At 40.3% G+C, this 17,696-nt stretch overlaps 1 protein-coding gene across 4 annotated transcripts; it reads right to left on the bottom strand.

The window, feature by feature from the left end:
• Window positions 1–228: 228 nt before the first annotated feature.
• cdhr1a (cadherin-related family member 1a) lies at window positions 229–17,018 on the bottom strand. Of its 4 annotated transcripts, none has more exons than XM_072703788.1 (18): window positions 16,479–17,011; window positions 16,322–16,336; window positions 15,941–16,036; window positions 15,325–15,470; window positions 15,182–15,232; window positions 14,993–15,082; window positions 14,711–14,797; window positions 13,722–13,838; window positions 12,943–13,086; window positions 12,544–12,622; window positions 12,005–12,105; window positions 11,088–11,291; window positions 9,452–9,604; window positions 7,777–7,941; window positions 7,079–7,146; window positions 5,669–5,897; window positions 4,784–5,038; window positions 229–3,138 (listed from the first exon to the last, which is right to left on the bottom strand). In XM_072703788.1, exons 1-18 carry the CDS (start codon window positions 16,537–16,539, stop codon window positions 2,602–2,604), a joined length of 2,598 nt encoding a protein of 865 aa, XP_072559889.1. In that variant the 5' UTR covers window positions 16,540–17,011; the 3' UTR covers window positions 229–2,601. The 4 variants fall into 4 exon arrangements, with proteins under 4 accessions (XP_072559889.1, XP_072559891.1, XP_072559890.1 ...); XM_072703790.1 differs by having other exon boundaries at window positions 15,941–15,994; XM_072703791.1 differs by lacking the exon at window positions 229–3,138 and adding an exon at window positions 3,943–4,272 and having other exon boundaries at window positions 16,479–17,018.
• Window positions 17,019–17,696: the final 678 nt, after the last annotated feature.

Here is a 17,696-nt window from a genome sequence, read left to right as displayed (position 1 = left end):
CACTGCAAGAAATGCAAAGATGGAGAAAGTGAAGAACAGTGAGAGTATGCCACTGTCTATGGTGTCCTCGTCGACCCTTATGAAATGCCAGCAAACACATGGACAAGGGATCCCGATGTGCTACCTTGGCTTTCTAATGGGGACACAGTCAACCACCTAGTTTCTGTCATTAGTGCGTACACTTTTAAAGAGTTTAAAAACTACAAATCTCTTGAAGCGCACGAACAGTTCACAGCCGGCTGGGCACATTGTCATCGTCAAAGATTTTAGGCATGTTTATTTATATAGCACAATTCAGGCACAAGGCAATTCAAAGTGCTTTACAAAGACAAGGATACAATCAAATAAAAATGTCAAAATCACATTTCAAAGATAAGTGAAAAAGAAATAATAATGAAAATAAATAATCTTATTAATCAATTACAATGAACACATAGATAATAATAAGAAAAAGCCAATACAAATAAATAGGTGACTGAAAAGACGTCACATTTTAATTCACTTTCATTTAATTCACTATTTTACTATCAATTCAAATAATTATTCACTTTCAATTCAAAAACTGCTATGGTGCAGTACAATAAAGGTCATAGAATTCACTAAATAAAATTTGAATACATAGTATAGAATATTTAGACTTTTTATTTTTTGCAGGCATGGTTACCATCTTCCTTGAGTAAATGTGAACACATATTATATTGTATCACTGCAAAATCCTCACTTTAATATCATACAGGCTTATAATGCGTAAATGATGGCCATTTAATTTTTGGTGAGACTGCATTTATGGAAAATCTTTGCAGCTAAATATGAACTGATATCGGTTAGTGATATAACTCTAGTGCTGTGCAACCCTCGGGTTCCCTGTAGGAAAGTGGAAATAAATCAATTAGGTGATTCAGAAACAATCAGCAAGTGCCAGGCTTGGCAGGCTGGTGCACTGCACCACTAAAGAGAATCTAACATCTATCCATCCATTTTCCAACCCACTTATCCTTCTGGGTCGCGGGGGGGGGTGTCCGGATCCTATCCCGGAAGCTACAGGCATGAGGCGAGGAACAAACCAGGATGGGGGGCCAGCCCATCGCAGGGCACACTCACACAGGCACACCTAAGGGCAATTTAGTAACTCCAATTAGCCTCAGCATGTCTTTGGACTGTGGGGGGGAAACCAGAGTACCCAGAGGAAACCCTACAAACAACACGGGGAGAACATGCAAACTCCACACACATGTAACCCAGGCGGAGACTCGAACCCGGTGTGAGGCAACAGTGCTAACCACCGCACCACCATGCCGCCCCCAGAGTCTAATATTTTTATCTAAATAAGTTGCATGCTAAGGTGACCTTAATGCAGCCTGCTGGTGATATAAAGGCCTTAGGAGCCTCTTGCATCACAGAGGGAGCATCACTAATAGGTCTTATGACAAAGTATTTTATGCAACACATTAAACATGCGGTGATGCATTATGGGTAAGTATTTGTAAGTATACCACAAATACTGATTTAGAATAATGTTTAACAGCAGTGATTGATACATTACACAAACATCACAATGTATTTCAGTTTTAACTCCAGGTAAAGAGACGGGCATAAATTTCAGCTTCTAGAAATTTTGTTTCCATACAGAATTACAATACAAAGCTTAGTATTTGGCATGGCAAACACAAACGCCGGTGTCACGTTGTGACATATCAATCTGGTCGTCTAAGCAAAACCCAGTTTGCACTTATTTAAGCAACTGGGTCCTCAAATTGAGTAGACCTGAGCTTGTGAAAAGCTCCACGTTTAATTTAGAAATTCAGAAATTTTTTTAATCACTTATAACTGACGATATCTGACAATAGTACAGACAACATTAATGCAAGCTAACAATTCATTTAGTTAACCAAAACATTTTAGCTAGATAAAATCCTTCTACAGTAATTATTATATAAAAGCATCAAAGCATCATAAAAAAACACAGAGAATTATATAGAAAAAGGAAACATATGGATTTCCACTCCCTTGTTTTTCTTCCTTGATTCTCCAGTAGGAATGAGGTGCTATAATCCAGAAGATGGCAGTGTAGTGTACACTCTGATCATCAAGATGCTTTGCAATGTCTTTCTCTTTCCCCAACCGCGAAAAGATTAAATGTGTCCAACACACAAACAACAAAAAAAAAATACACTAAAACTACTTCTTCAACTTCTGACTGGACCTTCATCAGTCTGGATTTTAAGTTCACTATTCCCTATTAAACACAAGGTGTTAAGAAGCCTGGACAGAAGTCCCTGATCATCAACATCGATCAAGTCATTCTACTGGTGGTCGGTTTTAATCTCAAACAGGTTCAATTATTTTCAAAAGCTTTTTCGACTCAAATGACTGTTAGTGACTTTTCAGACGCTCCCCTAAAATTCCGGAACTATGGATTTCTTAAAAAGCTATCCTGCTGAACAAGAAAATAAGAGATCCAAAGGCAGGACATTGCATGACATTGCATGTCCTTTTGGTTCTGATGTTTCTCATGGAACCATGAGTTCTCTTGCAGGATTAGCGGTGCCTCATGTATTGTGTTTCCTGTGTGATTCCCTTGTCGCCACAGCAGAATACTGGTCAGTAGTAACTCTGGGTGCTCTCCAGCATTCTTTGCTCCAACCTCATCTTCAGTTCAGAGACCAGCGCCGAGCTGACTTCATCCCTGTTCCGACGGAACTTTCGGTTGGTTTTGGATGCCACTTCTCCAGAGACGGTGGGTACCGTCTGTTGCCACTCGCTGTGTCTGACACTGGACAGAGGTGGCACGGATGTAGTGGGGGCACAAGGGGGAGGAGGTGGGGGACGACGTACATTGTTGTTCCCATTGTGATTCTCACCATTGCCCCCTCGAACCAGGAACTTTCCAGAAGGGTCTGCCCGAGTCTTGAACGCCAACTTGGAAGTCCATGGCTGGTAGTCTTTCGGACGCTTCCTGATAACTCGCCGAGTGGGCATTATCCTATTAGACTTTGTATTGCGCATGTAAATAGCTGTTGAAATCAGGACTGTCACAACTACCATAGAACCAATGAAACCTGCGACCACACCTATGGCTTTCAATGGATTGTCCCTACTTTGCATTAAAAAGGCAGCCATGGGCCCCTTGAGCTGAGTCTGTAAAAGAGCACAAAGAGAATATCTTTAATCAAGTCTGTAGGACTGGACTTGTTTTATTGTTTGATCAAGCCATGCAAGCAAAAGGCATGCTTCAGCAGAGCAATCGCAAGGCATTGCAGGCAATCTGAGCAGACCAAACAGGCAATAATCCCCAAGTACAGTTTCAAAACCCCCCAATGATCTCATCCTGGTCTGGGTGAATTCAAGCAAACAGCTTTTGTCTTTCACACTGCTTTTTGACGGCAAGGGCCGACGGCAAGACCAAAACTCAGCGTTGTTTTGGTCTGCCGTTTCTCTTGCGGTCTGGCAGTGTGAGTCTTCTTTCAAAACTGTGAGGAATCCAAGGTATAATCAGTATTATAGGGCATCAATGTTTGAATTACACATCCAGACAAGCTCAGAAGGGTCAATAGGAGCAGCAGAGGCGACAATAATAATAGCTCCGTTGTGTGATTGACCTCTTGTGCCGCACGCTAAAACAGAACATCTGCAGTGTTGTACACGAGCTCTGTATCTCATCTGCGTAACATCTTAGAGTCGTCTTATTGAGTGCTTAACAGCACGTTACATTTGTTGTGTTAACTTAGGGTGAAGTGATGTGCCACATTACCTTGGCTATTCAACAAACAGTTTAGAAAAATGTTATTCACTCTGGTAGTAGCATAAAAAAATGAACAGTGATGTTAAATGAGAATTTAAGTAAGCTTTGGCAATGCCTCTGCTCTGCCAGAATTAAATATGATTTGGTATTTGATGTTAAAATATAAATATAATTCCAACAGGATTTGGAACTGCCATCTATTTAAAATTTTTCAATAAACATTCATTTACCTTCTAAACTGTGCTCTAGTACTCTTTTACAGACAAAAACAAAATCCTCAAAATTGTGTTTCTGGTATCCTAGGAATTTCATAATTTGCCTGTTGGTTGTCATGAAATCTGTCTCCGTATAATCTTTATGATCTTGCCCTGGGGACCTACACGAGACTTTTTAACAGCCTTACAATAAATGAATGTAGAAATGAGGACAGTCATTGAAATGGCAAAAATTATAATGCCGAGGCAAATTTGAAAAACAGTCCAAGGATGGTTTCTGAGACCCAAGAAGTACGAAACCATTCTGGCTTTGATCTGAAAACGCAACACAAAGAAAACTTGTAGAATATTCTGTGTACCAGACTCAAAGCAAGCTGTGATCATGACATAAAAATCATTATAACTAGGTGCGCGGGTCAAAAACAAAGCAACATGCAAAATTTAAACAGAACATAACCAATATTTTTCATGCAATAAGACTAGATTTCACACATTTCACCAAATTTTCGTGAAGACCATGCATGCACATGGGTTTTGCATGTCATGATATGGAATTAAGTTTGAGATTTTAGTGTTTTTTAGATTTTTGAGTGTTTTATTGGGTTCAATTTCAAACACCACACCCACTGTGAATACATTAATCATTCCTGCTTTTTATGCAGTTTAAGGCAAGAATCAAGAAATTTCACTGAACCATTAGTCAAAAAAGTGAAGCCATTGACCAAGCAACATCTTCCATTCATCTTAAGTGAAGGTAGATATTTATTGTTCAGTAAGATTGGGTACTTCAAAAATAATACGAAGTCATCATTTCTGGCCCTCTTACCGCTTCTGTGAGGTCAATCTTCACTACTGCCGTAGTGCTGAAGGATGGTGAACCTCTGTCTCTGGCCTGGACCACCAGCGACCAGGTGCAGTCCTTATGCTTGGTGATGTTCTGCACGATGTCCATGGACTTGATATATGACTTCAGCACAATCTCTCCCGTGTCCATGTTGATGTCGAAAATGTCACCTGGGTCAGCTTTCATGATGGAATACTCAATGACATTGTTGGGTTCTTCTGCATCGTCATCGACGGCCTGAAATACATGTATGGTTCAGAAACCTGACCGTGGTCATTTTTGTGATTTTCATATACAGGCAATCCCGGGTTAAGAACATCCAATTTACGGACAACTCACACTTATGAGCAGCCTATTTGATTAAAAATGTGTGTAATTAAGAACATCGAACCCACAGACAACTTATACTTAGGGACTGCCATGAAGTGTATTACGTTAAAAATTCAAGTTAAATACACTGCTTCGTAATAACGAACACACGCACTACTTTGTGAGGCTCATGAGAACATTGTGCAGCTTCAGCAGTCCATTGGCTCAAGGTACAGCATGAAGTTACTTCTATTATTACTGTATAATTATTATTACAGACACTTCTCATTTAATGACCGAGTTCCACTCCTTTGACTAGGATTGAAGTAAACCGCTTGATGCTGAGACGCCACCCTGCCATTTCCTCAGACTGGTCGGAGAGTCCAGGCCGTCGTTAAACAAGTAGTTCCTTACGTAAGGAGTGTCTGTATTATGTGCTGTATTATTATTATTATTCTGTTTTACCTACCAATTTGATTTAAAGACATTCTTAGGTAACGGATCTCGTTCATAACCCTCATTGACCTTGAGTGAGCTTGAGTTCTAAAGTGGACAAACCTCTATCTTAACAGGGTCCCCGATAACCATGGTCTTTTCAAAGACGTTGTCATCAAACTCCGGCGGGTGGTCGTTCTGATCCAGAACCGTGACAAAAACCTCAGCCAGGCTGTACTTTCCTTCTGCGTCTTCCGCCTTCACGTAGAAGTTATACTTGGACTTCACCTCGGCATCAAGGGCTGCCCAGGGCTGGGTGTAGATGACGCCTGACGTGGAGTGAATGATAAATCTGAAAGGAGAAATGATGACATGTAACTCAGCCTGGAGTAATTACACTCAATAGTGTGAAAGACCATTCATAAAGAAAGCTATTCAGATAATGGACTATATACTATGTTGGGATCAAAACAAGCCAAGACGCTTCTTCAGACGCGTCCCAGTTACATGCAGTGGTGGGTCAATAATGTGACTATAATTTATACTGATCCCAAAATAGAGCCTCTGTCGCATAATAGATTGGCACCATAGGCAGCATATTCATGCGTTTTCTACATTCTAACAACTTTTATCTTGCGAAAATTAGCACTTTGTCTTGTATCTGTGAGATTTCTCACTTTCATAATTGGACTCCTGCTTTGAGGTGATATCTGAGCCTTGATTTGCATATCAATATATGTTGCCTTGGTTGCAAAAAATCCAGAATCCTCCTAAACCCCCCTCCACCCCCACCCCCACTGCCCCCAGCTGTCACAGTGCACGCTAATTGGCCCTGTTGCTTGAGACAGTCCCTGTGGCCTATTTTTTCCTCTAATCCAATTAGAAGATTTGCTGGGCCCTTCTTTAAGTAAGCTGTTTGTGCGGCAGGGCACCGAGTGAGCAAGAGGATGACCCAGCCCTGCTCCACAATAGACTACTGTACCTTCAAACAATAGTCCTTTCCGTTACCGGGGTAACGGCCACCAAAGCACCTCGGCACCCTTCGGTACCACTTTGAAAGTGAGTAGTGCAACAAAGCATCAAGCACAGCCTCAGCAGTTACAGGCGCTGAGACGTCAGAAGATTGCGATGCGTAGAAGACAAATGTGTTGCCCGTCATCATTTCCACACACACACAAAATCTTAGTGCCAGGACTACAGAATATGAATGAATTATGACTGAGCAATTTTACAGTATAGGCATGGAAAACTGAAGAAGCCAGGAAATGATCTCCATGTTATTGACAGAGCTTTTTGGCATCTCCGCTAGCATTCTGTAGCATTATGTAAAATCACCCTTAATGGGCTCGTGGTATTTCTCTTTTTCCTCTCGGAAACACAGTAAGAGTATTAAAACCGCTGATATTGCGTAACTGAACATTTCTGCAGGATTTAACCCGATTCCCTGGGACGACACTTGCTGGGGGTCACTGTGAATTTCACTTACATCAGTAATCACTGGTATTGCATGAAAAGCACGACGATTCAACTTACAGATCAGCTCCTGATCCATATATGGTGTATTTTACATTGCCCCACAGACCAGAGTCTGGATCAGTTGCCTAGAAATTAGAAAGAGAGTAGATGACATGGAGCAAACCCTGCTGGAGATGCCGCACACAGGATGGGCAGGTCCCTGCTGGGAGATATACTCCAAAATGTACACAGAAGTCAATATATAGCACTTTAATTCAGCGACAGACCAAGGACATCTGTTTGCTGTTCATTTTGCAGATTGCGGCTGCTCCGTAATAAATTTCTTGCAACATATGTCGAGGTTTTAGCCCTGAAAAGAGGATTTCTGTTGGTTTTTACCCTACTTACTATCAATGCAATTATCTTCTATCAAGTTATTTTCATGGTTTGACTTTTTTTCATTTAAAGCTAACGTTGGGAGAGTTGTTTTCAAATTATTTATTCCGTGTGTGTTTGTGTGTATACACATTTATTACTGAAAGTTTACTTCACTTCTTTATTACTGCATCATTAATGTTCTGTAGTTTGAATGCTTTTGTAATACTCTAAAGAACACATCTCCATAATTAATGTGATTTTACACATTTGTTTTTTTTAATCATGTTTGTTGCTTGATTGACATAAACAATATTTTTTTCAAATGATATTTTTGTTTGATGTGCATTGCTTTTCGTTTTGTTATGTAACTTGAATGGAGTGGATTCGGCATTACTCACTGTCACGGATATGACAGAGGAGCCGCCGGGGGAATTCTCGGGGATCCTGGCGATGTAGAATTCTGAGGAGAACTTCGGAATGTTGTCGTTGGTGTCCAGCAGGTGAATAATGATGTCAGCGGTCGCACTGAATCTCTCAGGGGTGTCGATCTCAACAGCAAGCAGCTGTGGGTAGATATTCCAGGCATATAAAATGGTGTGAAGAACAACACAAGCAACAGCAGTGTACAGGGGCGGTCAACGATTCCAAGCCTTGATCTTCAGGTCTCCATCAAGCACTTTGTTAATTAGTCACGATTGTGCTGCTCTCTCAATTAATTTCCAGATTCAAATCAGATCAATCTGTTTATATGAATTTTTATGACTCCTACTGCATTTCCATGCAGACCTATATACTGTTTAAACATAAAAGACGGTTAAATAACAGCTCTAAGCTGCTAAATAGTTCATGTAGTTAATGTCAAATCAAGTTTAGTGTGGTTTTATTGTCACACTAACCATGTTTAGTACACTGCATACAGTGATGCGAAATATCGTTCACAGAACTGCAGTGCTACATATAGGCACATATATAAAGCGGCAGTGGGAGTTGGACACATTAACAACACTGACATAGAGTGTAAATTCAAACAATGATGGAATGCATAGAATGCAATGATGTAAGCAGCAGAGTAATTAATAATGAATAAATAAATATCAAAGGTAAATAACAACTATTTGTAACACTGCAGTAACAGAGCAGATGGCAGAAAAGTGACAAAGCGATGGTGGACGACAAAGTTAATTTCAATGCAAATTTAGAAAGGGAATTTAAAATTTTGTTCTGAATAAAATTAACGGACAAAAAAAGAGAGATTTTCTTAGAACAGTCACACCTTTTTTCCCCCGTCTACACATATTCTACAGCCAAGTGGTATAACAGTACCTAATAACAGCATGGAGTGCAGATAATGCACCGAGGCTGGCAAATTCATTCAATCAACAGATACATAAGGTGTAATTTGGGAGGCGCTCTGCGGGACCCAGGCTGGCAGGGCCACTGGTGCCTTGGAATTATCTATCCCTGCTCCAGGTTATGGGCTTCAAGGGCACTGCATGCTGGCTTTACCATCAGTCAAAGCACTGGGTAAAAACATACAAAGCAAGAGTCAGGCAGAACTGGAAAGCCATCGACGAGGAATATGGGTACAGAAATGAAAATATTCTGGTATTTTTTGGACAGCAAAGCTTCCAAACTGAAATTGGAATAAGTGGTTAGATGATGGAACATGATATAGTAATAGAGTGAAAAATCCACTTGTAGTAATATAACAAGTAAATATTTTTTTGTATTAATAAGGCCACAAACTATAATAGCTTGAGCTAACATTCCAGAAGAACATATTGTTAAGGTTCCCAGCTTTGGTCAGTTGGCTGGAGGGAGACAAGTCCCAACCTTTTGATGTAGCTAATTTTAGGTTTATAACGGAATAATGAAGATTTGCAGTAAGATTTCTTGCTTGAGCATGAGAGTCTGAAAGTGCGAGTGTCACACCAGATGCGTGAGAGCTGGCAAACCAGCCTTGCAGCAGATAAAATGGGGAATCTGGAAAAAGAATGGAGTCTTATCCTGATCATGGAAGTCGGGTGTAATTCACGGCTGGGAGTGAAGCTGTTTTTAGAGCAGCGTTCGTACCTTGAATGCCAGGGAGTGGTGTCTTTCGTAGTCGATGGCGGCAGAGTTCTCCACTATCACGGTGACCTGCGCTTCATTGAGCACCGTCTGTGGCACCACACGCAGCACGTGGTTTGGTCCCACCAGCCTCAAGTTAAATTTGGCATTTGCACCCTGCCGGAGAAACCATGTTTACACAGGGACACATAATGATGCTTAAGCTGCATTTGCGCCCTGCGGTGTGTTGGTGACTGCCCGGGGTTGGTTCACGTCTGCACCCATTGTTCCTGTGATAGGCTCCGGTGCCCCCGTGACCCCAGGTGGGATTAAACGGTTTCAGAAAATGAATGGATGGATGGATGGATATGGATGGAAGACACATTTGTAATTCCTCTGAAATGATATATAAATCCATATTGACCTCATTTTACTGAAATCTAAGGATTATTATACAGCACAAATGGCAAACAAAAATTCAGTACCAACAGTGGGTTTTTATTTGTTACTTTAACAAAAAAAAATGTCTTTCCCTTGAACTAGGTTTTTTTCTATGCTGCTTGAGCTGCATTCTTCTTAAATGCTCTAAAAGAGGAAAACGCACTAATTCCTGCGATGATGGCTCATGTGCAGTCATATGGAAATGCAGAAGGAAACCTGCTTATTTCTTTATTTATTTAGTTGTTGAGGAAAAAAGCCATAAACAGCTCACTCCCGGGGTTTGGGGCTTACAGTGGAAATTATGCAATCTGTTATCATTTTGTAATCATAATGCGAAGCGATCAGAGCAAAGGTGGAGCGCTGGAACAGCTATTTACATAACTTACAATGTTTAACTTCACCCACAAAGCGTATCATTTACATTACCAATAATAAATCATTTTGAAAAATAAACTACTTTAAACTGTGTTTCTTGCACCTGGGCCGTAACACCACCTCTCACTGGAAAATATTTCAATAGCAAAGTATTTCCCTTAGAAAGAGAAACCCGTTTGATAAGATAATTTAGCCTCTAACAAGCAGAAAGATGCAGCTGGATTAAATTATGATGCAAATGTATAGTCTGTAGTTGGTGCTGCAGAATTGCTTGCAGACTGTTTCTCTACAGGCCATTGAATGCATTAGTCTATTGCCTGATTGTAACAGCACTGATCTGAAAAATTAATGCAAAAACATGTATGGAAGTTAAACTTTTTTGTCTACATTCAGCCATACGTCCATTTTCTATACCCAGTTGTCATATGCAGAGTCATGGGGCTCCGGAGCCTATGGTAGAGGCAATGGGCACAAGGCGGGGAACAACCCAGGATGGGGCACCAACCCATCACAGGGCACAAGGCGGGGAACAACCCAGGATGGGGCACCAACCCATCACAGGGCACAACGCGGGGAACAACCCAGGATGGGGCGCCAACCCATCACAGGGCACAACGCGGGGAACAACCCAGGATGGGGCGCCAACCCATCACAGGGCACAAGGCGGGGCACAACCCGGGATGGGGCGCCAACCCATCACAGGGCACAAGGCAGGGAACAACCCAGGATGGGGCGCCAACCCATCACAGGTACCTCTACGATATTTCGGACAGACAACCCCAGCTCCTTTCGCTTTATGTGACAAACCCCGCCTTGACTTGGCTGAGATGGTACTCAGGCCTACCTGATCGGAGTCGTTGACGGTTATCATCAAGCCCCTCAGGATCTCCCCTTCCGGTGGGTGCTCGTACATAGTCAGCTCGAACTGGCTCTGCGGCCCGTTCTCCCCGTAGAAAGTGGGAGGGTGGTTGTTCAGGTCCTCCACTCGGATGGTCAGCGTGGCAGTAGTGTGGTCCAGCAGCTCCCCACCTTCACCCAGCTCGGATGCCTGCAGTGTCCATTTTGACACTAATCTGTTACCACTGCATCCAGCTATAAGGAGTACTACAACACGCAAACATATTACCACTGCATCCAGCCATATGGAGTACTAAAACTGATCTAAAGTCATCTGCAGAGTACACTTGATGTCAGTCATTCATTAACAATGATATTTTGGCAAAACATATGAGGCCACAACCTAGCCAGGGTAATACACTGTTCTAGAATACCTACTGTTCTGCAGTTCTAACCATCTCTAATGGAGCCCTACTCTATATAACCAACCATAACTTAGCTCCCCTTATGTTGAACAACTATAATTTTGTTGTTTTAATGTTTTCTTTTTTTTCAATTTATACAAAGCAGTCAAAAAACATGTTATTAAAGGAATTCAGCCTAAATACATGCAATGGTTTATTAAAATTGTTTTTAAAGGGGCAACATTGCCTAAATGTTCCCAGAAATATCGAAACTGTAATTATTCTTCTGCATGTATTACTGTTCAAGTTGGGTATCAACACAATGTCAACATGCTGCATATTCAGTATGCATATTTAATTTTGTTATTTACCGATGACCACCTGACTCATATCTGCATCTGCATATATTAAATCAGCATTAAAATTAATTGTTTCCGCAGTGTCTGACCCGAGATAACATCAGCAGCAAGTCAATGTTTGAAAGAGCATCGTATAATGATGTTCATCAGCATAGACCTACCTTTATTTTCAGCTCAAAAAATTCTTTATTAAGGTAAATAGGATAAGTAAGTAGAGTGACACATCCACTTGTGCTGTTTATGGTGAAAACGTCGTCACTTCCTGAGTGAGACATGACAGAAAGGGACTACATGAGAAAACTGGAAAAACTCCGCAATAAAGTACAAGAAAAGTCATTTTGCTAACAAACAAAAATCAGCAATGATAAAAGAAATGTGTTTAAGCAACACTAACCAATACTAAAGGATAGTACAATGTATTTTGAAATATAATTTGGTTTGCAAATTTTTCATTCTATTTTAAAAAATGTAGCTCTAATACTGAATGACGTTAAATATTCTGTTTTTTGGGCACATGTTTCATACATAACTTAAAGAAAAATTGCAGTAATATTGAAAGAGTGTATAAATGTTATCAGGCCCAAAAGTGAAACACACTTAATTGTAAGTATTATTAGTGTGTCGTAGAAACCCAGCGACTGTCCTGTGAAAATGTGAACAAATTGGAATAGTGTTATTTATGCCTTTTTTTGTTACTTACCATTAATAATTGCATAATGAATAGGATGTGGGTTACACTGGTCTCCATCTTTAGCATAAACAGTGAATATTTCAGAACCCTGAAACACATAGGTAGAGATGAATATTTAAATATGCACTACACCAATTAAAATTTTTATTCACAATTTCACTTGAATCTTGTGGTCTGTAAAAGGTAAATAGTTAAAAGACGGATTGATATTATTTGAATGTGAATCACTAAATCACAAATGAAATGATCGCTTCAGTTAAAAATAACTGATTGCCTTTTATGTTCTAGGTAATATGACTACATACTGTATATTGTACATAATATTCATTATATCGCTTATAAAATGTTTCATACTTCCTGTGGGAAGAATCTCATTAATCTTGTTATTTGATCTTCATAACCACTTACTGGAACTGAGACTTCATAGACATATCCAAAGTATGGGGTTCCGACAAAGGTGGGGGGAGTGTCTTGGGTGTCAATTACATTGACTGTCACAGTAGCTGATGATGACATCACTAGGTACTTTCCTTTGAATTTTCCACCACCATCCTTAAGAATAGAAAGATAGTTCGACATGTTGCAAACTGAATATGGAGCCGTGCTTTCCTCTTCCAGCCCACTACACCTTTTATACACCGTCAATAACCAGATAAGCCACAAAAAGGGAACATATTTGTTTTAATTACATTTTTTATTATATATTTATATTGTATATTCCTATAGACACCCCCTTTTGCAAATCTATCAATAATGAAAGTCACGCAGTGAAAGGCTTTAAATATTTTGGTCATTGTAAATTCTGTTAATTATAAAGAAGAGTTCAATTATCAATCAATCAATCAATGAAAAATTCAGTTAAGTAAATGGGTATTCATATACTGCATATAACAGAAACATTTTCTGCAACGGACTGATAGCCAACCCAAGATGTACCCTAACTTTGTGTTCAATGCTGCTTGGGATCCCACCCCCCCCCCCCCCCCCCCCCCGGATGAGTCGTTAGAAGATGGATGGATACATTATTTGCTACATATATCCACAAGCCTTGCATAATTATCACTGTCCTGTTTATTGCTGGCACAGTTTTTACTCTTTTACTCCACTTCATTATTTATTTATTTTTTATTATTTTTGCCAGAATACCAAAATTATGCTCCTCGTAAAAACACCGTAAGTCCGCTCACCTTGGCGAGCACCTTGATGACGTGGGTTCTGCAGGCCTCGTAGTCGAGAGTCTCACCAGGTTTTATTCGAAGGACCCCACTGTGCCCATCTATGGCAAACTTGTTCATAGGGTTACTCTGAATTAGGAGAAAGATTCACTGTAATGACGTATGCGGTGCACAGCATACCTCATCAGTATGCATTTATATAGAATTCAAAGGTCTGCAAACTTGTACAGAGAGCCATGGAGGAGATTTTGCCGACCAAGAGGGTTTCAACAAAGTAGGATAGATGAGGAAGGAGTGGGATTGACCAAGGAGTTTTACTACTGCAGGGCCGTGGGATATATTTCACATCTATCAGAGGTACAGAAGTTTAACTAGAAATTTCGATTTCTTGGAAAACAAACTGGTGCTTGGGATTTGTTCAAGTACATCTTATCCACACTAAGTATCCCAATGCGTGGGTTGATCTTAAATATTTAATAATACAGGGGCTCGATTTCTCGAGTTTCACGTTCTGCTGCCAATCGTGCATGTATATGCGTGTAGCTCAAAGCCTCTCCCGAAATCTGTCATTCCGCCTGAATGATACTTTTCAGATTCCCAGAATCCAGCCCACCAGCATGGTTATGATTCTGTGGCAAACATCAGATTAATCATTCGGCGAGACTCTCACAGCGTCACAGAGTCAGGGCACAGGGTTAGTCTGCTGTGTACACTGTGCCAGCATCACAACCGCCAGACACAAAGTGCCGACTGATATTCCTAATCGGTTACAGGCAAACCCAGGCCGCCGCTAAGCCCTCAGAACTGCATCCAAATGTAATTGAAATTTAATCCTGCACCACACAAGTATGTATCAGACTTGTTCATTTTGGCTGAAATTAAATGTACTTGCCTCACAGTGCATTTCCATTTCCCGTACAGAGAGATTAACTCATTTTATTCACCAGTGTTGCACTAATTTCCAACCCCCCTGGACCCCAGAGGATCCCAGACGCTCTCACCTGAAGGTAGTAGGTCACACTGCCACCAGAACCCATGTCTCTATCCAGGGCCAGAACTTTGTAAATACTGCTACCAGTAGCTGTGTCCTGAGAACAACATCAAGGTAACTGCTCCACTCAACATATATAATTATGCTTACACACACTGACCTAGACGAAAATAAAAAGTTGCATAAAATTAACTCAATAAGGCATTTAAATCTGTTATACAGCATGGTTTCTGTTTTATTTGCCTCCATTAAAAAAATTAATCTACAAAAACATTCTTTACAGTATACATACCTCTGGGACATTTACTACAAAGGGCAGATTTTGAAACTCTGGTTGCTGGTCATTGGCATCCGTGACAAATACTCTTACTTTTTCAACCACCTACAGCAAAGTCCAGGAACAAAAAGATATTCGTTGCAGGGAATCCTCATCTATTGTCAGCCACCAACAACAAGCATTGAAATGTGTCATCGGGCTTACTTTGTTGCGTCCGTCTGTAATACTGACAAGGACTTCGATTTCATCTTGTTTCTAAGACAGCCGAAGAAAATCTGCCGTTAACCAAAATGTGACCCAAGCACTGATTACAGACACCTCTGGAGGTGTTTTAAATTCAGACGTACTTCTCTGTCCAGCTCCTCAATGAGGGTGACATTCCCAGTCTTAGGATCCACTTCAAAATATTCCTTGGAGCCCTTTTCAAAGGTCAACCCAAACCTCACTGGATCATTTTCCGGGTCAGTTCCATTGAGGGTGTATATGTGCGATCCTGGATGACAATGGATGGGAATTGATCGACATACATATGGCAGATCAGGGAAAGATATCCCACCGGCTATTACTAAACGCACCTACACGATGAAACGTGGTGATGACAGAAGGAGAAGATATGATGCGGTAGGTATGTAAATGATTTGTAAGGACATGCAAAAAGAATGTTTGAGGCATCCATATAATATCCCTATGTGGTCTGTCTTTTTACCATTGTGAATTGAATCATTCCTCTTTGTTCATGTGTGGAGTGTATCTGCAACCCAGCTGTCAGGTAAACAAAACCATCCCTGCGCTTCTGGAGGGCATTAGTCAGTCTATAAGCCTATAATTAGCTGAGTGTGTTGCGAAAGACATGCATTTTCAATTTTCATTAAACTCACAACAGTTTGTCCCACTCAGCGAGACAAAGTATTCCTCCTAATTTGACTACCTTGTGCAAGCGGCCCCTTTTGATGTAGGACTTACCGATGGGAGTATCTTCTGAAAGGCTGTACAAAGCCATGTTCCCACTACGGCTGCCTGGTCCATTATCAAAAAAATAAGGGGCGTAGTCGGCTTGTGCTATTCACAGGGAATTAATTGAAATTAATTCAACCAAGATGAACAAGAATCAGTGATCATTTCTTCATGATCTAGTGTTACAATGTTGAAAATCTAACTCCAGAAGACATTACACCAGTATTATATCAATTATTAGAATGATAAATTATGTGCTACATGTCAAGGACATTTTATACTGTGTTATTACAAAAAAAAATCAGTTCCCCCACTACAATCAATTAATAAAATGTAACCAGTCACATTAACACAACAGATGGTTTAAAAGTTCAAATAAAGAACACTCACTTCCTACTGATGGAACTGAAGAGAACACAGAAAGAAGAACAGAGAGAAATGACATGTGAGCAGAAGTACAGTATGGGTGGGTTTCCCAGAACTAGCAGAAGTGTAGTAAGGTTGCAGGTGAAGGAGAGCCTTAATGACAATATTCACCGAAACTCACCACAGCAGATGTGCACCACAGTGAGAAGCAGCAAAACCGGTGCTATCTTCACATTCTTCATTTTGAAAGATGAAAATCACAGGCTGGATGAGGACAGAGTGTCTACCGTCCTTCTCAAGGTGTCACTGGCTGACTGGAAGAAGCTGAAACAGCGGCTCAGATGCTAATCCAGTGACGCGTCTTTATTCCGCAGACATCTTAGACGCGCTCGCTACTCCCCAATTACAACAATTCATTTCCCATGAGGGTCCCAAGGGGGCGTAGGAAAACTAAACAGCTCAGGTGCCAGGAGATCTTGTGCAATACAGAGCCTGGTCAATAGCAATGGAATGCCTGAATCAGGTGCTGGAATATTTCAGTTTAAATGGGTCCAATGGTGATGAAACGATTCTTCTGAATACAGCTACAGAAAAAAATGACGTTACTTAAAAAATCACAACAGGCAAGTTATGGATTTCTTGCCATTAAGTTTCCTCAACAATATATTCTCTTATGGTTAATGACATTATTAATATATGTGCTATTATTTATTTTAAAATATTAGTTCTCATCTACTTCTAAAAACATTAATATATGGAAATATATAATCAAAGGAATTTATGTTCTATTTTTTTTTTAGTTATTTTATAACTCGCAGCAAAAATGAGCCATGAAAGTGTCTCAGAAAATAAATGATACAATAAAATATTAATGCACAAAATAAATGAATTTATTCTTATTTAAAGATAATAAAACAGAAATGAATAAAAATCCAATATCCAATTTGCTTCATGGCATTTGTTTGTGTGTACGTGACTGTTCACTGTTGCATTTTGTCACTCCTCTACCACTTCCCAGTGCAGCAGAGCCCTAAATGTTGTTTCTTGCTTAGAGACACTGACTTTCAGGGTGTTGACTTACTGCACGTGACGCCAGCATCAGCCAATTGAGCGGAGCGGCCAGCAGAGCAGCCCTTAAATAGAAATATAGACCTCAACAACGTGCCCTCCACTCCCAATGCACATAAAAGGGCCAAATTAGCTTCCTTTAGCTTGAAATTTACATCGCATTGCTACTGACAAATTGTCTAATTTGATTTTTTAAAACAATACTCTAAATGAAGTACATATATAAGTGTAACATGGGTTACATTTTTAACCTGTCATTAATTTCAGAAGCGTCTGGATTTTCTAGATGGTAGTTTTCTGGGTGACAAATGACCGAGATTTGTCCCCAAAT

This window comes from Paramormyrops kingsleyae, chromosome 20, assembly GCF_048594095.1.
Source record: "Paramormyrops kingsleyae isolate MSU_618 chromosome 20, PKINGS_0.4, whole genome shotgun sequence".
Classification (NCBI taxonomy): Eukaryota; Metazoa; Chordata; class Actinopteri; order Osteoglossiformes; family Mormyridae; genus Paramormyrops; species Paramormyrops kingsleyae.
Note: the sequence above shows the minus strand (reverse complement) of the source record. Positions and strands in the feature narration are given on the sequence as shown.

Coding starts and splice junctions, on each gene's coding strand:
- cdhr1a (XM_072703788.1), bottom strand. CDS start 16,539: ATGAAGAATGTGAAGATAGCACCGGTTTTGCTGCTTCTCACTGTGGTG. Junction 7,147..7,776: donor CCTCTGTCATATCCGTGACA/GTGAGTAATGCC, acceptor TCTAATTTCTAG/GCAACTGATCCAGACTCTGG. Junction 3,139..4,783: donor AGATTGACCTCACAGAAGCG/GTAAGAGGGCCA, acceptor GCTCTTTTACAG/ACTCAGCTCAAGGGGCCCAT.